The following is a 25,226-nucleotide window of genomic DNA, read 5'->3' on the forward strand; positions in this document are numbered from 1 at the left end:
TGAATCCTTTGAATAGAAATCATCGTGAAGAAAACATGTCTTTTCATTAATGAATAAAATATGCCTTTTTCCCGTTGAAAGTTTGCTTGTTTTAATTTAACAGAAGTCGGAGTTCTGTGGTGAAGATGAAGCATGGTAATCGAGCGTGGTGAAAATGGGAGCTTGAAGCACACTGTCAGAATGGGGCAGTATGGGTTGAAGGCTGAGTGTTCCAAATTCTTGCCCAATAATATAGACAGGAAGAGTGCAAGCAAAAATGGAAAGCTCTGCAATTTACCCTTTGGCCTGTCCTGCAGCACTAGAGAAAGCAGCTCTTAGCTGCACGGGCAGTAAAATAGACAGGTATATGGCAAAAGCAGTTAGATGATGGAATGGACACTGGCCAGTACTTAAAAGACTGCTTCCTCCTCCCAGGTAGCCTGAAATTCTCGCAGAGATCTATCCCTTTAGTTTTTATGGAGTTTCAGGTTTGGAAATTCCTTACAAAACTACACATACCCTCAGGAGGGGCAAATCCTTCAATTAGCACAAAACACGACTGCAGGGATCATAGCCATTTGTTCTCAATTCTACAACTAGACTCAGAGTTGCCTGGAGGTGGAAGGCACTTGCTGGAGGAGGGGAAGGGAATGTCCTCAGGGGAGAGGGAAGGAGCCAAAGACAAACTGTGGCCACTTCACTAATTTGCCAAGAGCCTGCTCTGACTGACAGAACTGGAAAAAAAGCATGAATGGAGCCGATGCAAATTTCGTAAGAGAGTGTTAAGCATTTAGCACTCTGTATGGGAATCAAATGCGTATGTGCCTCTCTGGACTGGATTATAAACTTGCAGGGAAGAAACTGCAGTTTCTTTGAATTCCCAGGAACCAGCATATAATAAATATGTGCTTTTTTTTTTCATTCAGCTGATATATATATTTAACAGGGCAGTGAGAACTTAAGTTGAGTTTAGTTTCATTTAAAAACCTGCCAAGAAGGTGGAATGCTAGTTGTGCATTTGAAGTAGGAACGAGATCCTTTCAACTTATTTGTCACATTCAGCTTTGTACAGTGCTTCCTGTAAAGGATATATTAGCTCATACCTGGGTGACTCTGGGAGGTGGGTCTGTCATGGCGGTGATGATAAGTAACAACAATAGTAATAGTAACTAATATTGTGTAAATCTTACTAGTGGACCAGGCACTGTTCCAGGCATTGTAGAAATATTAACTCACTTGATTCACACTCAGAACTCTATAAGGTAGGTATAATTATTATTGGTCACTTTCACAAATGAGTAGCTATGGCCCAAAGGGTTTAAGTAATTCGCCCAAGGTCACAAAGCCAGTAAGTGTTGGAGTTACTTGAACTCTAGCAGTCTGACTCTAGAGTCCTCAGATTAACCACTAAACTATCCTTTTATAAGACCTTAGAGAGTGGATTTTGAGGGATCCACTTTGATTATGTCTCTTTAGGGTGACACAAAATGAAATTGGCTTATCCCAAACCAATTCATCCTGTAAATGCTCTCAGGACAGATGCTGGTTTCAACTCACAGGGAAGCCAGGCAGTTTAGAAGGTAAATGAGTGAACAAGAAGACTGGCCCCAAATTCTCACACCTGGAAGAATAAGTTTAGAACAAGCAGAGTAGAGAATGCTTTTAGACACTCATTGGTTCCATGTAGAACCTATCAGCACGTTGGAAAGTGTGATGCCCCCTAGGGGTATTTTCAGGCCACTGCAAGCAACAGCCAGTCATCTGAAACACCACTGAATATATTTACAGAACTTATTAACAAGAATGTAAACAAAGTCTAATTAAAGATTTGCATTTTGCAGGTAGCACCTCCGTTATGTTACTTATTACTACTAATAGATATGGTCTGGTAGGGGTAGTATATCATGTAGGCGGATGACTTTTGCACTCAGTTTTAATTGAAGTGATGAAGAAAAATAAGTGAGAGCACTGTGCAAATCTAATGGTTCAGGTACATTTTAGACTGGAATTGCTGGCTTATTTCCATTTTTGCATGTACAAAATTCTGTAGGCCCCACAGCTAAGTGAAAATTTTCTGTTTCATTGTGCCTGCTATTTGCCATAAAAATCAGGAATTGAACAAAAACCAAAAAAACAATGTTTTTTAAACTCAAAAACTGTTCTGCAATTTATTTGAAAGGTTCAAGTCCTGCTTTTCCACTGCCTTCCCTTCTGCAAAAGGGTGGGTTGGTTGGAAGCGCACGGGGCATGCACAAAATTCTTAAATGCTTCTACATCTGTGTACTCAAAACTGTAAGCACTGGTGCTCACTTTGGCAGCACATATACTAAAATTGGAATGATACGGAGATTAGCATGGCCCCTGCACAAGGATAACATGCAAAATCTTGAACCATACCATATTTTTATACATCACATCTGTATAGGAACAAGACTACATTGAAAGCTGTTAAACAATACAAGGTGTGGGGGGAAGATAAGGAAGAGTAATAGAGGGGGTTTGACTGACTAAAGTACAATGTAATTATAGGTAAAACCCCACTGAACAATGAGCACAGACGCTAAAGGAATGGAGGAGGAATGTAAAACAGGTCACGTTAAGGAGAGGTAATGGTGGGAGGAGGAAGGTAAATGAAGAGGGTAAAGGAGGGTGAATATGGTTGAGGCACTTTTGTACATGCATGAATATGGAACATTGAAACCTGTCAAAATCATTTGAAGAAGGGGAGTGGGAGAAGAGAGAGAATAATGGAGAGGATGCACCAAACTGGGGTATAGCATATGTATATATGGAAATGTCACAATGAAACCGCCTGTATAACTATCATTTATTACTAAAAATGTCTCAAAAATTGTAGGCTTTGATTCTGGTATTTGTTTAAGTTGTGGTTCTGAAGAGTTTTGGTTTGTAGTATCACAGAACTAGTAACGAAAATCAAGTTTGGTGTTTTATCTTTCCACATATGGCCATTTTTGTGCAAATTGGATTACTAGCCTAAAAGAAAAGAAAAGAAAAGAAACCCTTCCAACCAATCCACCCTTTTGCAGAAGGGAAGGCAGTGGAAAAGCAGGACTTGAAACTTTCAAATAAATTGCAGAACATTTTTGAGTTTAAAAAACATTGTTTTTGTAAGTACTGGGGATCCAACTCAAGGCCTTGTGCACGCTAGGCAAGTGCTCTCCCACTAAAATATTAATAAAATAACCTCACTTAAAAAGCCAAGCTAAGCTGGATGGGATGGCACAGGCCGGTGGTCCAGCTACTCAGCTGGTGGGGGAAGGAAGATCAAGGTCTAAGACCCGCCTGGGCAAAGTTAGTGGGAGACCCTGCTAAAAAAAATAGCTAAAAGCTGAAGTTCTTGGTGCAAGGCTCCCGTGGGAAAGCACTTGTTATGAGACCCGAGTTCAAGCCCCAGTAATACATACACACACGCACGCTAAGTTTTAAAAACTCAATAATTTTTTAAGAATTGAAAGATACTGAAGTGTTCCTATTGTTTTAAAATGCAGTATTGGCTCAACAGTCATTTATTTATTTATTTATTTATTTGCAACTAAGTAGTGCAGTTTGAATGTGGGTTCTTGAGTAATTTTAGGTAGATTTTTTTCCTTACCCTTCAGAGAAGTTATTTCCTAGGACAAAACAAATCTCTCTTTTTGTGAGGCCAGGAATAGGGACTACTTTTATTTATAACTATGGACTTAAGCGGTTTAAATAGAGCATTTGTTTAGGCAACCTCATTATCAGAATGAACCTTGTTTTGCATATTTCCCTAATTAACAAATCATATTCCTACTGCTGGGAAAAATTGTAAAAAAAAAATCCCTGAAATGGGCCCTCCAAAAAAGGATTGCCAAGTGTCTGTCTAGCACACACCTCTGGACTTCCTCTGCCATTTCTTATCATTGAGCTACTTTGCAACTCTGTCAGTTGTAGAAAATGAATAATCATGAAAACAATTCTTGCACATAGAAACACAAATCACTTGTGTCTGATAGAATGCCATTGCTCACTGCTCTTCGTATTGATCTGTTTTGCATTATGTGTAAATACATTTCAGCATTCTTTATTTGCCTATATATATGTGTTGTTTCTTTGAATTTTTATTTGAACTGATTGTAATCTCTTACTGATCCCTTATTAGTGGATTAAATACGTCTCTGCTTTATATCTTGATGAGGATCGTTACTTTCCCTTTTAAAATTTTATCCACTTTTTGGTATTTTTTAAATTTGTTTTTGTTGTTTTGTTTGGGACAGGGTCTATATATGAGGTCCAAGACTGGCCTTAAACTTACAATCCTCCTGCTTCAGCCTCGGGAATGCTGGAATTACAGGTGTACACTGCCATTTCCAGCCTTAAAAATTTATCTTTTAACACTGTAATTTATTACCTTCCATGGGTGACCTAGTTTATTTTTTTAAATTAAGAATACTAGAGAATTTACTTCTAAAAATGGAATTTCCACATTTTATATAGATAAGTGGGTTTCAAATATCTCATGTTTTCACTTGATTAATCTTACTAGCTTCCTCTTTTCATTACCATTAGGTACTCATCTTCCCTCTGGGGATTGTGAAAATGCGTCTGCCATAAAAATGCAGATAGCATTGATCTAAAAAAATAATGCCCAGGAGACTCATAAGATGACATTTAGGTGTGATCATACTATTACCAATTTGGGAGCTTTTTTCCTCCCATCCCACTGGATAGAACTGTTTATTTGTTCTTTGTTTCCAATGGGTTTAAAAAATTATTTCTGACTACTAGACTTTCAAAATATGATTTGATTCCAATTTGACCAGCTGCTACAAGTGAATTGGGCTAAAGTATATGAATAATTTGGTTTCAGATTTGCATGCACACAACATCAGTAAAGTAAAAGTCTGATTTTTAAGATGCTTATTTCAGTGCATCCAAAACCTTATTGCTTTAGAATATCAGATGGCTCCTTTGTTCTTTCTATAACAGCCTCAGTTTCTTCAATGACAAATACAGAGCAAAAGAAGATGCCAAACATTACTAGATTTAACACAGTTCTTGTTCATAGGTAAACTCTGAGTTTCCTATAATACTATATAAGAAACTGCCTCAGTACACAGCTCAGTAAATTTGAAATTTCTTTCAGTGACGAGGACAGCTGCTACAGAGCCATTCAGCCCACTCCATTGATCTCAGTTAGCCTTGTTTTCATAGTTTTAGTTTGCACTTGTCTTTTTATACTTTCTGTCCAAAGTCACACAGAAAACCAGTGGTAGAACAGGGAGCAGAATTCCCAAGAGACTCCATCTTAGAACAGTGATGTCACCAAGGGGATATTTTTAAATCCTTCTCACAAATACTTAAAATAACTTCTGGTAATGTAATCTCTTTGAGGGAAAAAGCGATCATCTCAATATCAATCTTAATAGCTTTAGAAAGAAATAGCAAAAGTGAAATTAATAATATATATCTTCTAATATGTTGCTAAGATTCCAAATACGGTATTAGGCAAGAACCTGGGAAACGGAGTGAAAGCAAAAATGAATAGAACTCATGTTGTAAGCAACTTATCTGTCAAGCAGCGTTTGACGTGAGAATGAAGGGAGGTTTTGTACGGTCTTGTTCAACGTCTTTTAGGATTTAGATGAGTTTTTATAATTAGTTGGGGGCCAGGTAAATTCTATTAGAAATGCTGTGAGGATTATTAAGTACTTTTCACCCCATTAACATTCACTTGTTCAATGTGTTCACATAGCTTTTGCTTATTTTAGAGGAAAATTCCTTGTTACAGACTACTTAGCATTCTCTTACAAAGTTTTTTTTTTTTTAATTCATTCTAGTTCACATTTCCCACTGTTTTCCCTCTTTCTTGACAGCTCTGTTTGTCACTCAGTATTCTATACAGTGCAGAGGGTGTTACAAAAGTTGACTTGTTTAAATAAATGAGCCCCTGATTGTAGTACAAGAAGCCAGTTGCTAGGGCATATTTCCTTCCATAGTTTTTTTGTTGTTGAATTAATTCATTCAGATGCTTCTCTTCATATTGGAAAATTGCCCGTTTCTAGGTGAGTCTTATAAAGCACAGTCTTTATCATTGAGCAGCTCACGTGAATGATCAAGATGGAAATAAATGATTTATCAAAAAGTTCTGCCTGTTTCCCAACTCTATCAGAATTGACAGCCATTGAGAAATCTGTGATCATCTGTCTATGGCCAGAAACAGCTATTGAAAACATTGGTTTTCTTCTAAATCCATCTAGCCGAATATATAGCTTTTTTAAAAAAACAGTCAGTTTAGTGACTAGGATTGAAAAGAAATACATTCATTCTGCAAAATCCCTTCTGCAAAATTCCTGTATAAACACCATGGGTTTATTTTTTTTTAGCTTTTTATATTTTCTTTTTGAGATAGCATTCCTATAACATAAAATTGATCATTTTACTCTTTGAAGCATATGATTCAGTGGTTTTCAGTATATTCAAAACATTGCAAATCATTAACACTAATTCCAGAGCATTTTCATTATCCAAAAAGAAATCTTGTGTCCATGAAGCAGTCACTCCCACGTTCTCTTGGGCCCTAGCGTTTCCAATTACTGACTTTATTTTATCTTTATGGATTTGCCTACTGTGGACATTACACATGAGAGGAATGACATGATATGTGGGCTTTTGTGTCTGGCTTCTGCTTAACATAGTGTTTTTAAGGTTCATTCCTGCTGAAGCATGTATTAGTACTTCCTTATTATAGTTTAAAATTACTCCATTGTACAATAAACTATATTTTGTTTACCTATTCATCAACTGTTGGACATCTGAGCTGTTTCAACTCTTTTGCTACTATGAAAAATGCTACTTTGAACATTCATGTACATTTTGGGTACATACTAAGGAGCAGAATTGCTGGATCATAATTCTGTAGTAAACTTTTGAGGAAATGTCAGACTGTTTTCCACAGCAGCAGCACCATTTTATATTTCCATCAGCTGTTGAAGAGGTTTCCAACATCTCATGTCCTCACCAGCAGTTGGTATTGTTTGACTTTTTAGTTATAGCTATCCTAGTAGGTGTGAACTGGTGTCTCATGGGTTTGTTTTCTTTTGTTTTGGTGGTTCTGAGGATTGAACTCATAGCCTTGTGCTTGCTAGGCAGGTGCTCTACCACTTGAGACACAGCCCTTTTTTATTTTGATTTACGTTTTCCTAATGACTCATTGTTTTCCTAATTGAGAATCTTTTCATGTGCTTATCAGCCCTTTGCATATCTTCTCTGGAGAAATGTCTGTTCAGACATTTTGCCCATTTTTCAACTGGGTTGTCTTTTTGTTGTTGAGTTGCAAGAATTCTTTCTATATTCTGGATACTAGAATCTTATCAGATAAGTGATATGGAAAGATTTTCTCCCATTTTATGGGTTGCCTTTTCACTTTCTTGCTAGGGTCCTTTGATGAATAAAATTGTTTAATTTTGATGAGGTCCAATTTATTAACTTTTTCTTTTGTTGCTTATACTTTGGGTGTCATGTCAAAGAAGCCATTTCCTAGTCTAAAAATTATAGATTTATGCCTATGTTTCCTTCTAAAAGTTTACGGTGTTACCTCTATGTTTAGGTTTTCTGGTCCATTTTGATTTAATTTTTTGTATACAGTGTGAAGTAGAAGTCCAAACTTATTCATTTGCAATTGGCTCTCCAGTAGTCCCATAACCATTTGTTGAAAAGACTTCTTTTTCCATCGAATAGTCTTGATGTCCATTGATGTATGGGTTTATCTTTAGATTCTACCCAATTGACCTGTATGTTTATCCTTAGGTCAGTAACATACTGTTTTGATTACTATAGCTTTGTAGCAATTTTAAAATTGGAAAGTATGAGTTTTCCAACTTTTCCTCTTCAAGACTATTCTGGCTATTTATAGTCCTTGTTTTTCCATATGTATTTTAGACTCATCTTGCCTACTTTTTTGGCAAAAACAGGAAGTATAGGTATTCTAATAGTTAGAAAAAAAAGTACAGCTGTCATGACTGGCTTAATAATGCCTAGATAAGAATATTTTAAAAGTTTTGTCTTAACTAACAAGCCAAATTAGATTTCTATAGTATGATGATATTAGAGAATATGAAAAAAAAAACTTATTGAAAATCAATAAATCAAGTGCAAATGTAGTACTATTTTTATAGGGCTTTCATTGAATCTATAGGTCAGTTAGGAGAGTACTGCTGTTTTAACAATATTAAGCTTTCTAATGCATGAACACAGGACATCTTTCCTTTTATTTAGGTTTCCTTTAATTTCTTTTAACCATTTTTCTTTCTTCAGTACTGGGGAATGAACCCAAGGCCTCACATTCACTAGGCAAGTACTCTACCACTTAAGCTATGCTCTCGGCCCTTGTTTTGTAGTTTTCAGTATACAGGTTTTGTAGTTAGCTAAATTTCTTTTTTTTTTAACTTTCATTGTTTTATTATTCATATGTGCATACAAGGCTTGGTTCATTTCTCCCCCCTGCCCCCACCCCCTCCCTTACCACCCACTCCACCCCCTCCCTCTCCCCCCTACCCCCTCAATACCCAGCAGAAACTATTTTGCCCTTATCTCTAATTTTGTTGTAGAGAGAGTATAAGCAATAATAGGAAGGAACAAGGGTTTTTGCTGGTTGAGATAAGGATAGCTATACAGGGCATTGGCTCACATTGATTTCCTGTGCGTGGGTGTTACCTTCTAGGTTAATTCTTTTTGATCTAACCTTTTCTCTAGTTCCTGGTCCCCTTCTCCTATTGGCCTCAGTTGCTTTTAAGGTATCTGCTTTAGTTTCTCTGCGTTAAGGGTAACAAATGCTGGCTAATTTTTTACGTGTCTTACCTATCCTCACCCTCCCTTGTGTGCTCTCGCTTTTATCATGTGCTCACAGTCCAATCCCCTTGTTGTGTTTGCCCTTGATCTAATGTCCACATATGAGGGAGAACATACAATTTTTGGTCTTTTGGGCAAGGCTAACCTCACTCAGAATGATGTTCTCCAATTCCATCCATTTACCAGCGAATGATAACATTTCGTTCTTCTTCATGGCTACATAAAATTCCATTGTGTATAGATACCACATTTTCTTGATCCATTCATCAGTGGTGGGGCATCTTGGCTGTTTCCATAACTTGGCTATTGTAAATAGTGCTGCAATAAACATGGGTGTGCAGGTGCCTCTGGAGCAACCTGTGTCACAGTCTTTTGGGTATATCCCCAAGAGTGGTATTGCTGGATCAAATGGTAGATCGATGTCCAGCTTTTTAAGTAGCCTCCAAATTTTTTTCTGGAGTGATTGTACTAGTCTACATTCCCACCAACAGTGTAAGAGGGTTCCTTTTTCCCTGCATCCTCGCCAACACCTGTTAGTGGTGTTGCTAATGATGGCTATTCTAATAGGGGTGAGGTGGAATCTTAGCGTGGTTTTAATTTGCATTTCCTTTATTGCTAGAGATGGTTTTTTCATGTGTTTTTTTGGCCATTTGAATTTCTTCTTTTGAGAAAGTTCTGTTTAGTTCACTTGCTCATTTCTTTATTGGTTCATTAGTTTTGGGAGAATTTAGTTTTTTAAGTTCCCTATATATTCTGGTTATCAGTCCTTTGTCTGATGTGTAGCTGGCAAATATTTTCTCCCACTCTGTGGGTGTTCTCTTCAGTTTAGAGACCATTTCTTTTGTTGAGCAGAAGCTTTTTAGTTTTATGAGGTCCCATTTATCTATGCTATCTCTTAGTTGCTGTGCTGCTGGGGTTCCATTGAGAAAGTTCTTGCCTATACCTACTAACTCCAGAGTATTTCCTACTCTTTCCTGTACCAACTTTAGAGTCTGTGGTCTGATATTAAGATCCGTGATCCATTTTGAGTTAATACTGGTTTAGGGTGATATACATGGATCTAGTTTTTTTTTGCAGACTGCTAACCAGTTTCCCAGCAGTGTTTGTTGAAGAGGCTGCTTTTTCTCCATCATATATTTTTAGTGCCTTTGTCAAAGACAAGTTGGTTATAGTTGTGTGGCTTCATATCTGGGTCCTCTGTTCTGTTCCACTGGTTTTCATGTCTGTTTTTGTGCCAGTGCCATGCTTTTGTATTGTTATTGCTTTGTAATATAGTTTGAAGTCAGGTACCGTGATACCTCCAGCATTTTCTTTTGACTGAGTATTGCCTTGGCTATTTGTGGCCTCTTGTGGCTAAATTTATTTCTAAGTATTTTATTCTTTTTTGATGAGATGATAAATGGAATTGATTCCTTAATTTCACTATTGGATTATTTATTGCCAGTGTATAGAAATAAATTGACTTTTGTATGTTGATCTTATATTCTATAAATTTTGTTGGATTTGTTTATCAGGTCTAATTGTTTCTTTTGTGGATTCTTTTCCTATAGAAGATCATATCATCTATGAATCTATAAAAAATTTTTATTTCTTCCCTCCCAAGACAAATCTTTCCTTCCTCCCTCCCTTCCTTCCTTCCTTCCTTTTCTCTTGCTTTCTCTCTCTCTCTCTCTGGTTTTTTTTTTTTTTTTTGACTAGGATTTGAAGTCAGGACTTCATGCTCACAAAGCAGGCACTCTATCACTTGAGCCACATCTCTAATCCATTTTGCTCTGGTTATTTTGGAGATGAGGTCTCATAAACTATTTGCCCAGGCTGGCCTCAAACTTCATTCTTACTAATCTCAGCCTCCCAGATAGCTAGGATTATAGGCATGATCCACTAATGCCCGGCTTATTTCTTTTTCTTTCCTAATTTCCCTTGCTAGAATTTTTAGTACAAAGTTGGATAGATGAAGAGAGCAGGCATCCTTGTCTTATTCCTGATCATAGAGGAAAGGCATCTGGTCTTTTACCATTTGTGATGGGGTTTTTGTTGTTGTTGTATTGCTTTTGGGTTTTTTTTTTTGTTGTTTTTTGGTGGTACTGAGGCTTGAACTCTGGGTTTTGTCCTTGCTAGGCAGGCGCCTCTGGCCCCAAATATTATGTTTAATGTGGCTTTTTTGTAGATGACCTTTATTATTTTGAGGAAATAAATAATAAAAGAGCTGAGTGCTCTTTTTCATCATTCATGAAATGATGTTGGATTTTGTCAAGTGCTTTTTTTGCATCAATTGAGAAGGTCAGGTGGTTTTATCCTTTATTTATTATATGGCATCAACATTCATTTATTTTCTGATATTAAACCAACTCTGAAATTTTATTAGAATAAAATTTTATAACCAAGTATATAACACTCTCTTCTTTCCTTAGTAGGAAAGTATAACTACTCTAATGGAAAAAAAATAGTGCTTCAGTCCTGACCAGCTTTGTAATGCCTAGACAAAAAATATCTTAAAGGTTTACCATAATTAAAAGGCCAAATTAAATTTGTACAGATTGAAAGTGTTAGAGAATATAAATTGTTTTTTGAGAATCTAGTACAATAAATTCAGTAGGAGTTATTTACTTATTTACTATGTTGAATGAGGGCTGATGTATTTAAGTCAATCTACATCTTCATATTTATAAATTTTATTATTCTGTTTCTATCAAACACTACAACTTCTGCAAACTGGCTACACTAGGTATCAAAATATTATAATAAACATTTTAAAGATACTTTTGTGCTACCATAGCTCTTTAGTTCTGAGCATTCTATCCAGGTAGGTATTACTACATTTGCCTGAAATAACTTAGTCCTAAATATTGAACATTTAAAACTTTATAACTACCATTATTTAGTATCTAAAATATGAAGACCAGGGTCTTGATTTCCTAGGTACGTGTATTACACAATAACAATTTAATCCCTGGCAAGACTGTTTCAGTCCCATTGAAATCTGAAAAACCTAAGGAAATAATGTCCAATGAAATGGATTCATAGATCTCTTGTGAACCAGGTCCTTCAGTGACAAAATGTAACATGCAGTATAAAATTAACTCAGTGACATATAATAGTCACTTTACATGTTTCACTTGCTATATTAGTTATAAACCAAATGTTTTATGATTGAATTAATAAGATTTTTATATGATGGAAACTAGTACATTAAAGTTAAAATGGCATTTTAAAATTAAAATTCAGTATAGGCAAAACAGAAATATATTTCTATTACAACTTTTTTCTGTTCAACCCAGAAAACCACATTTAAAATGTTCCAAAAGTCTGTGCCAACTTTATCCTGAAAAATAGTTTAAGAAAAACAATGGCATACCATCAAAGTACATTATACACATACATGAAAATGTCACCATGAAACCCATTTTTTTATCCAATTAGTATATGCTAATAAATAAAAGAAGTAAAACAATGGCACTATCAGAACAATCTCCCTATGTGTTTCCCCTTTGCATTATTTTTTAGAAATCCAATAATTAAAAAGAAACACAAGATAATTTAGTTTTTCTCTGAAGAAATGTGACCCCGGATCAAAGGTAAAATGATCAGTCTGACATTCCTAATGTTTGTATGGTTACATTTATGTACAAAGCATGTTTGAGAACTTTCTTTCCTTGAGATAATCTCAAAACAATAAACAACCTATATGCAACTCTATTAAGGAGTTCTCAGATTCTTTTCTTAGCATTATATGGTATAAAGAGAATAAATTTTGCAATTAGGTACATAGGATTCCTGATTCCTGCCTTCAGTATTTTTGGTCAAAATGCTTAATAAGAAAACATAATTTCCTACTTATGAAGATAGGATAAAAATATTGGTCTTATTTGTTTGAGGATTAAAAGGGAAAATATATATGAATATGTGACATAATCAAGAATAGTCATTATTATTACAACCCACATTGGTTCATCTCTACCAGACCCCTTCACTACTTCCTAGTCCCCTTGCCATAGTGGCCTCTGCCAATTTAAGATTACTTTATTTACTCCTCTACAGTGAGCACATCAACCACGTTCAAGTATTAGGTTTCCTTCCCTTTCTCTATTCCTCCTGTGCATGTTCTCCCCTTAGCATGTGACCCTGTCCAATAATATTACTGCATTTGTTTTAGATCTATAATCCACATATGAGGGAGAACATACGATTTTTGGCCTTCTGAGTCTGGCTAACTTTGCTTAAGATGATGTTCTCCAGTTCCATCCATTTACTGAGAATGACAAGATTTCATTCTTCTTTGTGGCTGTTCCATTGTGTATAGATACCACATTTTCTTAATCCATTCATTGGTAGTGGGGCATCATGGCTGTTTCCATAACTTGGCTATCGTAAATAGTGCTGCAGTAAACATGGGTGTGCAGGTGCCTCTGTAATAACTTGAGTCACATTTCTCCAGGATCTCCCTAGGAGTGGGATTGCTGGATCATATGGCAGATCTATGTTTAGTTTTTTAAGAAGCCTCCATATTGTTTTCCAAAGTGTTTATACTGGCTTACATTCCCATCAGCAGTGTATGAGGGTTCCTTTTTCCCTGTATCCTCGCCAACATTTGTTGTTGTTCGTGTTCTTGATGGTAGCTATTCTAACAGAAGTGAGGTGGAATCTTAGTGTGGTTTTGATTTGTATTTCCTTTATGGCCAGGGATGGTGAGCATTTTTTCTTGTGTTTTTTTGGCCATTTGGACTTACAGATGAACCAATGTGGGTTGTAATATACATGTGCAATGGAAGCAATGCTAGAAATCTCTCTGTATAGCTATCTTTATCTCAAACTAGCAAAAACGCTGTATCTTTCTTATTTTCTCCTATGTTTTCTCTTCAACAAAATCAGAGAACAAGAGGGTGGAACAGGTTCTGCCCAGAAGTGGAATTGGGGTAGTGGGGACTTGGGGGAGAGGGGGAGTTGGCCCAAACAATGTACACACATGTGAGTAAATGTAAAGATGATAAAATAAAAAAAGAATACTCATTATTGTAAATATTATTAACATTATTACACAATACAAATTTCTTATTTTTAATATTTCATTAATTAATTTGCATATAGACCCAGGACTTCTTGAGACTATTATATGTTAAACATTGTGAGTGTCCCAGCTTTTGCTATGAAAGAAGTAGATATTTTAGTAGATAGGAAAAGTTAGATATGAAAGCAAGTAGCTACAATATAGTGAGGCAAGTGTTGCAGTTGAGAGAAGTACAGGGGATTCTGGGAGGCTTGAGGAATTATGGGGGTTTTGGGTAAAGGCCAAACATAATTATTTACATGTCAGTAACAGTAGGTAGCAAAGTTTGGAGTGTAGCTATTCTTACTTCTAGTCCTGTGCAATCTCACAGTTAAATTTCCTTTTATTAAATAAGGGAATTTCATAGAATTACAAACAAGTACTAAAAGATAAATGCTGTATACCTATGAGTTTTCTCCTCTGTTCAATATATGGTTATACCACGGTCCCATGTTGCCTTGAATTTTAATGTCCCTAACGTGCCTTATCCAGCAAACAATGAAACCAGCAAACAATGAAACCACTCTCCCTTGGGAATTCTGAGAGCTGACTGTACCAGCTGCATTCCATGCCTGGCAGTGGTGTCCTTAAAGATGAAAAAATAAAAGGCAAAAGACACTTGATCAGTATCTATTCTTATGACATTCACAATTGTTAACATCATGTATAGAATATTTAACAATGAAACAAATGCATTTTTCATTTCTAATATGCTGAGCTCTTTTTAAACTAGCAATATATATTTTTTAATCATATCTCTCAGTCAGATGTGATGGCATTTGCCTGTATCTCAGCTACTTAGGTGGGAGTATCCCTTGAGCCCACAAGTGCAAAACCAGTCTAGGCAACATAGTGAGACCCTGTCTTAAAAAATTGTATTTTTTTGGTGTTGTTTTGTATTTAAAAAGCTGGAAAGAAGAGCTAAAATTATAGCAGAATTCCATATGACTAAAAACAACCTTATTATGAGTTTATAGTTATTGCTATTATTATTCTTTCTATATATGCATGCATGCTTTACCTTATCCTGTTAAAATATCTATATTGCTAAAATATAATGCAACTACAGTTCCAATTATATTACTGAGATTTTGAATGCCAAAATTAATGCACCTTGTTTTTCATACAATTTTAAATGACTGTGTATTTGGGAAGTTGAGGTAGGAAGAGCATGAGTTCGAGGCCAGCCAGAGCTATAAATGGAGTTCCTGTCCAGCTATATAGCAAGAATCTGTATCAAAAAATAAAATAAAATAAAATGTCTTCTGGACATGTGTGCTTTTGTGTGTATTTTAACCTTGTGTCTAGTCAACAACAATTCTCTTTGTAAGAAGGAATAAGGAGTTAAATTACAGTTTATCTTCTAGTGAGTGTAATTGTTTTAGCACAAGTTGAAGTACATTTCCAGCTCTTACAAAATTGGCAAGACACAAATGAAATACCACAAAGATACGGACTGTGAACCAGAAGTCAGGTATCTATCGGTAACCTCAGCTTTTCTCTTTTCATGCAGCTCCCTCCCTGACCCCGTCCCCATTTATTTTAGCAATGAGATTGGGAGACCAGGCCTCCAGACACAGAGCTGTGACTCCAGGCTCTCAAATACCCACAATATGGATCTAAAATGCTATAATGGACAGGAAAAAACCATTAGAAGATTTGCAAAGTGAGATATGCTGTAAGTACCTGAGAGAAGGGACTTTAAAGTAAGGAAAATGTCAGATCTAGGCTATTCCTTCCTAGTAGTACAGGAGTGATAGAGGTTCATTTTTGTACATTTATGATGCCCCCAATATTTGCCTTAAACACACACACTTCACACACACTTCACTTTCTGCAATCCATGTTCACAGAAAAGTGAATGAACAAATGAATTCTGGAGAACCAGCCTTACTTTTCCTTTGGATTATGTTTTATTTGTAGAGATGTCAGCTCTGCCACTAGCATTTTAAATTTAGGATATTTTTATCCTTTCATCTGTCTGTGAAATAATTAAAGGCCTACAAATAAATACTTAAATGTTCTAGGGGAACCCTTGCAGGGAATCCTTTCACGAGTGCAGATTATTTCATAATGCCTCTGGAAGTCTTCTGGTTTCCTAATACTCAAATGAAAAGAGTCATTGGATGTTGCTCAATGAGTAGTTACTCACCACTAAGGGATGTGGCAAAGCCATGCCATACTAAGACAGGAGTATTGAAATAAGAAGGTTTAAGATCTTGAGATGAGTTAAGAATAGTCTCTCACTAACTGTGTCAAATTGGCAGGGTTTATGTTTTGTTAGTATCAGGAACACCTTGTGCGCCAATGTGACAAATGAAGTGGGTAGGTCTGCTGCCGCCTTTCAGTAGCAGCAAAAATGATTTAGGCCTAGAGGGAGAAGTAAATCTCTCTTCCTAATGAAACCAAAGTTAGACACTACCCTCCCCTTCAAGAGACAGCCACTTCTAAAGTAATTAATTTGAGATTATCCAAAGTTATTATTTTCATTCTTTCTCTTTTTCTCTCCTTTGGGCCATTTCACTAGTTGTTGAATGGAGAAGAAGAGGGAATCAATGGTAATTTCTTGTTCCATGTTAAAATGTAGATGACCTGGATAGATTACCTAGCCTTATAAGTAGAGTCTTTAAATAAGTTTTTTCTTGGCAGCCTATTGGGGATGGAGGTGGAGTACAGGAGAAAGAAATCTGAGTGTGACTAATTGTCCTGTTACTGTGACTTCAAGTAAGTAATCTCTCTGTACTTCAGTTTCTTTATCTTCAGAGTAGATATAAAAGTATGTACATCTGGAGTCACAGTAAGGATCAAGTGAAATAATGAATGAAAAAGAACTTTATAAGGAAGAAAAAAATTCGGCTTATAGCTGGACATGATGGTGCATGCCTATAATTCTACCACTCATGGCAGAGACAGAATTGTGAGTTCAAGGCCAGTCTGTGCTATATAAGGAGCTCCTGACTCAAAACCAAAAAACAAACAAACCCAAACAACAACAAAACCCTTTATAAAATTTAGACCTGCTAACCTTTGATGGTGAGAATTGTCTTTCCTCTCTTGTGTCCTCACTTCTGTTCTTACTCAGATTAGATTACATGATCCATCATGAGAATCAGTCCTTTGAACTCATCCTCATCTCCTCTGTGTCCCCAACCTTTCTCCCCTCTTGTCTCTGTTCTTGGCATATGTTGACTCAGGTTAGATCCATGTCTTTCACAGCACAACAATAAGAGAATGGACTTTGGTGTGTCTGACAGCTCTACCCTTTATTAGCTTTGGGGAAGTCAGTTAACATTTCCATGCTTCACTTCCTTATCTATGAAATGAAATTATGACGATACTTAATGCAGTTGTGAAAATTCAATAGCACTTGGAGCATGGCAGCACATGGCCTAGCACATAGTAAACATTCCATAAGTGGTAACCGTTATTATTAGTATGTGTAATCCATGGTGGTTCATATTTTCTGTGATAAAATCTACAACTAACTTACAGATAGTCATTTCCAAACATGAATGTATGTTTTGCTATGTAAAAAGATTTAAAAATCCTGATTTAATGGTCTCATTTAAAAACCTATTAATTACTTTAGAACCTTCTGTTCTTTTCCTTAAGACCTTAAAGACTCAAGAGAGTTTTAATTATACTTTTAATTTATGCACAGAGCAGTAAGGAAAAATTTAAAGAAGATGAAAACTATGGTCTTTAAATCTGTTCTGAATTTATTAAACATGTCATATGAGATGTGCAAACATGAATAGTATACTCAGTTTTGGCTGAGGAAAGCTTTTGAAACGAGACTATATGAATGATTCTAGCATCTGCCTTACATAGCAAGATGACTAAGTAGCATCCTCTTCAAACCCCACAAATGTGGTTACACAGGTCTCAATGTTGACTCTTAAATGTAGAACACATCAGTCAAAATACTGACACTTTTTTTTCTAGTGAGTTTCTGATGACAAAAGAAAAATCCACCTTAGCAAGTGCAGCTCAAGGCATTTACATCATTCTCCTTGGTACTGTAAGGCCTCTCTGTGTTATCCAATGGATGATATTTTAGTAGAACAACAAAATGCTCCATGTTCCTTCTTATTACCATCCATCATCCAACAGCTGTAAAATCACCAGCTGCTAGGAAAAAAGAGAACTAAGTTAGTCCTCTACAGCTGCAAAGAGAAGAAAGCTTAAGATCTTCCCTTCACATAGCTTCTGGGATCTCAGAAGGTTGCAGTCAAAGTACAGTTTTCCTTGCCACAAAACTCCTACCCTTGTAAACATGTCAAGCAGCACAGAAGCTGTGATTTATTTTTCTTGTTAGTGAGAAAGAAATGTATGAAAGAGAAGCAGTAGCGGTGGCCGAGATAATAAATATAATAGCAGCAATATAGGTAGAGTTTACCATATCCCAGACACGGGCCATCATGCTTTTTTAGTCTCCACAGTAACAACAGAAGTAGATATCCTTATTTTATTAGGAAACTGGAGTCTGTGAGACTGAATAACTTAGGAAATGCTGTGGTGAGTCATAGTCAGGTCTGTTTGACTCCAGTAGTAGGGTCTTAGTCATTGCACTGTTGTTCTGCCCTCCAGCAAGAGGAACAGAGAAGGAAAAACAGAACTGGTGAAAACTAAATGGAAAGATCTGGAAAGAAAGGAAAACACAGAGAAGTGGTACTACTTTAAAAGACAGGAGACTGCCAATTTGCATCGGTCTTCTAATTTCTTTCTCCCAAGGAAAGGAACTGAAGCTAAAATATTAGAAATCTTTAGAAATAGACCAAGTTTTGGTCTAACTTCTGTAATTCATTATCATCAGTCATCAAGAATTTCATTAATTAATCACTCATCCTAGCACCGTATAAGCTGCAGTTGAACTGGTGTAGTCTATGAAGCAATGATTCTCAAACGTTGGCAAGCATCTGACTCACTTGGGGGGCCAGTTAAACACAGATTCCTAAGCCCCACCTCCAGGGCTTCTTATTCAGTAGCCCTGGGGTAGAGTTTGAGAATTTGCTTTTTTTCACAAGCTACAAGGTAATGCTCATGCTGCTGGTTCAATGAGCACACTTTGAGAGTCACTGTTATGGAGAAAAAATGTGCTAAAGAGAGTTTGATTTGTGTGCACATACCTGTGACTAGCTGACTGGAAAAGATTAGCATTTCTGAAGAGACTACTTTTCACTCTGCAGGCATAATTTATGAATTCGGTTACTTACAGTCATACACATCCAATGAATGGTGCCCACAGACACATAAATGTGGAAGGACAATTGACCTTACAGCTATGTCTTTCTGAGGCAAAAGACTATGCCTTTAATGTGCACTTTGCACAGTTAAGCAATCATAGGAATGAACTTGACAGTCAAAAGAGGCAACCATTTCCAAATTTAAAACAGGTTGAACATCCCTACTCCCCAAAGTGTGAAATCCAATATGATCCCAAATTCAAAACTGTCTGAACACCAACATGACTCCACAAGTAAAAAATTCCACACCTGACCTCATGTGATGGGTGGTAAACAAAACACAGATGCATTAAACATATTATATAAAATCATCTTCAGGCTTTATGCATATGAAGCATAGTAAATTCCATGTTTAGAATTGGGTCCCATCCACAAAATATCTCATTATAATATATGCACATATTCCAAAATCCAAAAAGTTCCAAAACTTTTGGTCTCAAGCATTTCAGATAAGGAATAATCATATAGAAAAGATAAAATTGCACTTAAGCTAAAGAGTGGGAAAAAAAATCTGAAAACAAACATTCATATTTTCAACTCTTGCACCTCTGCCGGCCCAACTGCTATGGCTTTTTTTGTTTTTTTTTCCTCCCCAAAGAGAAAGAAGAGATTCTTATGGAACTCATCCCTGGAAGCCAATATGATCTTAATCACTTAGCCTGGTCTTTCCCCTTCCCTGGTTCTAGCTCCACGTTGGTCTGGCTTTGACACATGCTTAGTTATAACACAAGGGGTTTTCACCACTGCTGGAGAAGTTGAAATCAGTATGAAAAACTGGGTAGAAGGATGTCAGAAAACTAGCATTATTTTCATAGGAAATTGCTTTCAATTTCAAAGCAGTCTGAGATTAGTAAGGAAATGAGGTTTCCATCCATAGGGTCTTCTGACATCCTCCCGAAATGGAAAAACACAATATAAGCCTTTTTTACTTGGTTATTCAGCTCCTCTTTATAGGTTGATAATTTTCTTGCTGACAGAATATTGTGCAGAATAATTTTATTTTAAGGCTACTATAAAAGTCTCTGTTAACTTTGAGTAATTATCCTTTGTTGAAACTAACAGAATCAAGAGAAACTTCTAGAATTTTTCCCTTAGGAAGTCTTACTCAGTCTGACAGTTTACTCTCAGAAGACTTATTTTAAGAAAGAAAAAAAAATGATTGCTTTTAAGTGCATGCCCATAAATATTTTATAAAGTTTTTGATAATACTGGCAATTTAGTATGATTGATCAGAGCTATTCAGGTTGTCTCACAGGTCATTCATTCTACAAACATTTATTGAGGGCCTACTTTGTCAAGTTATGGGGGCCTCTAGGCTTGCATCTGTCTTTTTGCTCAGGACTCTACTCTGAAGTGGTCCTGTAAAGTCTGGATTATAAGGGACAACTGAGAAAACAAAAGGCCTCTCTGTTTTCCTCTACTAATTCACTCAGATATAATGGCAGAAACTTATACGCACTCTATCTGACATAAGTTTACAGTCTAGCAGGTTGACATGTCTCTAGAAGATCTTGGTTGTTCTATATTTGAATCATAGCTGAACCCCATTAATCAAGATAAACCAAATTTTTCCACTCTTCATTTGCAACAGTATTTCAATGGTCTTTCAGTGTCTAGACACGAATAAGTACTTGTTGCATGAAATCTGTGCTGTTGTCAACTTTGGGAGCCCTCAATTCACTTCTAGAAGAAAGAGACCATTTCTATCTTAGTTACTCTCCTAGCCACTCTTGCTTCATATGAATTACTCCACTGATACCCTGCATACCAGAGACTCAGCCCAGTCAGTATGTGTTGGCCTCTGGTTACCCGGTCCATGGCCCTTGGTAGTCTATCCTACCTCAGGATGGGAGAAAGAGGAAAAAGTGAGGCATCCACTCTTTAGGCAATGTAGGCTTTTTTTTCACGAAAATTGTTTTGTTTGTTTTGCTTTGCTTTGCTCAGAAAGATCAGAGCAACATATAAAATTAAAGAATTAAGAGTTCTCTCCTAGTTATCTTCTCTTTGCCTCTTCCCCATCCATAGCTCTGGATGTGCCTCAACAAGGTGCTTGCTGTCTGAGCCACTCTGTCTTTTTTGGAAGATGGTGAGGTGAAGACCAACACTGACACACATTTTTCATCATCGTCCTATTTCTGTGTTGCTGTCATTCAATCCAGCACTTATTGAATAGCTGCTTCTGGTTCAGGTAACACACTGGGTCCTGAGGATGCAAAAATCATACAGTCCCTGTCCTCAGGAAGTTCACAGTCTCGGGCAAGTAAAAGTTCAAAGGAAAGCTCAGGGAGACGTGGAACACAGGAAAAAGAGGGGTTAATGCTACCGTGGGATGAAAGGAGACCAGGGGCACTCTTCACAGAGGAGAACTGTTCTACAGGCTGGACAGCAAAGATGCCAGACATTAAATTGAGGTTCTTATTTTCCCCACTTCTAAACCTACTTAACAATGGTCCCCATTTACCACCAAAGCTGGCTTCTGTGTGATAATGCCACTAATATGATTATGCTAACCTCTTGAAACTGCTCACCTTACACTTTATATCTGAAGGTCATGGTACTAAAAACTGGCATGGATGTTTTCCAAGGAATCTAGTTATCATGCTTGACTATAACTCTAAAATTGAAGCCTCCAAAACAAGTCAATGGGTACTTTATAGGTTGAGCATAGAGTTAGAGGAGTGTATCAACAGAGAAAGAAACAAGAAGCACCATGTTGGTATATACCAACTTGTAAGGGACTTAAACTACTAATGCTCAAAGCTGAAGATACCTCAAGTTTTGTTTTTCTTAAGAGGACCGGTTTTACCTACCACATGGAACGCTCCTGGGGCCTTGATGGGTCTAAAGCCATCAACAGGTACACATTGATGAGCGTGGCCATTGCAGAAGCAGCTGCCCTTGACAATGAAGTCATAGATTGCATAGTGTGTAAAATGTTGAGGCTTTGCATTCAGGTCATTTCTGTGGCAGGGACAAGACTGTCGCTTCAACAGCTGCACACGGAGGTTGGTGATCTTCAGCTGCCCCTGGACTCTGGCACTGTAAGGGTTCTCTGCATCATATGGTGGTGACAGAGCTCTGAAAATAACCTGTGAAGAGAAAGAAAATACCATGTGTGTATAGGACTGAGTGTAAACCCTGGACTGTTTGCACAATGTAATCCTCATTTGATTTATACCTCTTATTATCTGTGAGTGCTAACAAAAGGTTTTTAGACCTTGGCCACTCCTGGGGAAGAGCTACTCTCTTATTCTAAGGAACAGATATCCTGTCTGGATATAGAAGGAGTACTGAGTAGCCAGCAGAGACTTGACTCTTGAGACGAAGACAGCCACACAAAGATCTTAGGTAAAAGTGTTCTGAGAAGAAGGAACAGCAAGAATAAAGAATCCAGCAGAGTCAAGCGTGACTTGTTCCAGGAAGAACAAGGTCAGTTTGAAGTAGGGTGAGGTGGTGTACACATTTAGTCATAGCTACTCTGGAGACTGAGGCAGAAAGATCACTTGAGCCCAGGAGTTCAAGATCAGCCTGAACAACACAGCAAAACCCTGTCTCAAAACTAAACCAAACCAAACAAACAAGGTTAGTGTGACTGCGATTGACGAACAAGCGAAGAGTTGCTGGAATGGAAAGAAAATGGGTGTGTCAGACAGACATGAAGCCAGCACTTTACAGGCCATGGTGGAGTTACTCTAATTGTAGTGAAAGCTACTGGGATGTGTAGACAGAAAAGTGACCTGATCTGAGCTCTTACATTTTCTAAAGAAATATTGTTACTTCTGGGAGAAGAATGAATTATAAAAGGTAAAGAATAGGGTTCAGTGGCAGAACATGTGCTTTGCATATATAAGGTCCTGGGTTTGATTCTCAGCACCTAAATAAATAGTAGATAATTGAAACAAGAAAGCCAGTTAGGAAGCAACTGCAAAATCAAGATCCAGGAACTTACATCTCTAAATGAAATCTGACCCTTTCAAATACTACTCAGTTATTAACAGGAGTTATTACTGCTGCAATATCCTTTGGTTTTCCTTTTCTAGAACTGCCTTTCAAGCTTGGGGAGCATTTGTGGAATATCCTTACTAGTCATAAATATACTTCCCTCCAGGGTGGATTTGATTTCTGAAATGAGTCAAAAGTCACTAAAATCAAGCATAGTGAACAAAGTGGCTGATCAAGCTAGTTAACAGTTAAATGCAAGGCATGACTAAGTAATGATACTTTTTATTGAGTAGGTTGGACTCTAAAGGCAAGTTAAGGCCAGGCTTGGTGGCTCACACCAATAATCCCAGCTACTCAGGGGGCAGAGATAGGGAGGATGGAAATTCAAGGCCAGCCTCAGCAAAAAGTTAGTGAGACCTCATCCCAACCAAAAAAAAAAAAAAAAAAACTGGTTATGGTAGCACACACCTGTCTTTTCAGCTATAAGAAAGGTGTCAATAGGAGGATCGTAGTCCAGGCAATGTGAGACCCTATTTGAAAAACAGCTATGGCAAAAAGAGTTTTGGGCATGGCTCAAGTGGTAGAGCACCTACCTGCCTAGCAAATGTAACTCCCTGATTTCAAATCCCAGTACAGAAAAAAAAAAAAAAAAGCAAAACAAAGTTTAAAACAGTAATCTGAGAGTGAACTTGAGAGAGAGAAGCTGAGAGGGCCAGACTTTGGCTGCTGGGAAGCCTTTGGGTATGTGTGGGTCTACACGTGGTATGGGGATCTTTAAGAGGCTCTGGGTGTGGGGAGCGCAATGTCTCCAGTGAGCTGCTGCTTGGGAGGAGTGCAGACAAACCACGGCCAGTGGAAAGCAAGGAATACCAAACATGGATTCTAAGATATATTGTAGCATGAGACAGTATTCTAAGGAAGCCAATGCTAAGTTCTACTTAATATGCAGGTTTTAAAAAGATAAAAGCAGAACAAAATGTTAAGCAATCTCATGAATTTATACATATAATAAGAGATACAAAATTCCCCTGAAAGATTCTTATTCATCTCTTGGCTTGCAAGGATGTTAAAATCCTATTAACTAAAACACAAATAGTTTGAGAATCAAGTAGTTTGAAAATAATTATCAAATGCAGGCTTTGAAAAACTCCCTTTTAGTGAGAATGTATCTGAAAGTATCTGTTTTACAGAAAAAAATTCTTTAAGGATGACTTTGGATTTAAAAATTTCATTTTAGAAATTGTTTTTACACCAAAAGCATGAAAAGGCAAGAAGCAGCTGTGGAGGACCATATTGCTGAGGCTCCTAGTACAAAGCATTACAGAAGGAGATAATTCAGTGTATGCGTGGATTCTATGCAGTAGTCAGATGATGCTTTATAAATAAAAGCTGAATCACTTCGCTCTCTTGCTTAACCACCCACCTCCACTAAAGACCCAGTTTTCTTCAGAATAAAATGCAAGCTCTTTAAATGGTCCTGCCTGAGTTTTGGTCATAGTAGTTATTTCCATCTGACATTCTATTCGTGGCTGTTCACTGATTTACTGTCTTCCCAGCATAGAATGTAAACTTGAGGGTGGTCACGGATGTGTCTGGCACACAGTAGGTATCAAATATATTTTTGGTAAATGACCTAATTAATTACAAAATTATCTTTGCACTTGAATAATAGGTGAGAGTTTCAAATAATTTTCTTGTATAGTGTTCTACAAAAATTCACAAACTAAGTTTAATGTTATTAGCATCAAGAAGGTGAGAGGTAGGAACTTACATTATAATAATAGTAATAAATAATACAATTAACCAGTGTGTGTATTCCTAGCTAATTTTTTTGTTATTGTTGTAGAACTGGGGTTTGAACTCATGGCCTCATACTTGCTAGGCAGGCACTCTACCACTTAAGCCACTCCACCAGCTCTTTTTTCTTTTGGGTATTTTCGAGATAGGGTCTCATGAACTGTTTGCTTGGGCTGGCCTTGAACTACAATCCTCCTGAACTCTGCCTCCCTAGTAGCTAGGATTACAGGAGTGAGCCACTGGCACCCGGCTTCTAGCTATTTTTAAACTTGCAAAACTTATTTGTAAAAAAAGTCGTATCTTAAGTGATATTCTACCACATTTATCTACATGTGAAGTGACAGAAAGCAACATACTGGGGAATAAAATTTTCCACTGTGACAAAT

General features: G+C 37.0%; 1 protein-coding gene and 1 non-coding gene across 6 annotated transcripts in view; one reads left to right on the forward strand and one right to left on the reverse strand.

Annotated features, from left to right (window-relative positions):
- The window catches only part of Ntn4 (netrin 4), a 113,255-nt gene that overhangs the window by 50,039 nt on the left and 37,990 nt on the right, over window positions 1–25,226 (reverse strand). For all 5 annotated transcript variants that reach the window (XM_074084161.1, XM_074084162.1, XM_020164014.2 and 2 more), the window contains exon 3: window positions 21,912–22,190. In XM_074084161.1, coding sequence (XP_073940262.1) covers window positions 21,912–22,190 — 279 coding nt within the window. The remainder of the gene's footprint in view (window positions 1–21,911; window positions 22,191–25,226) is intronic.
- LOC141426037 (U6 spliceosomal RNA) lies at window positions 2,282–2,385 on the forward strand. The gene has a single exon (XR_012451150.1). It is a non-coding gene; the product is annotated as a U6 spliceosomal RNA (small nuclear RNA).

This window comes from Castor canadensis, chromosome 8 (genome assembly GCF_047511655.1).
Source record: "Castor canadensis chromosome 8, mCasCan1.hap1v2, whole genome shotgun sequence".
In the NCBI taxonomy this organism is placed as follows: domain Eukaryota; kingdom Metazoa; phylum Chordata; class Mammalia; order Rodentia; family Castoridae; genus Castor; species Castor canadensis.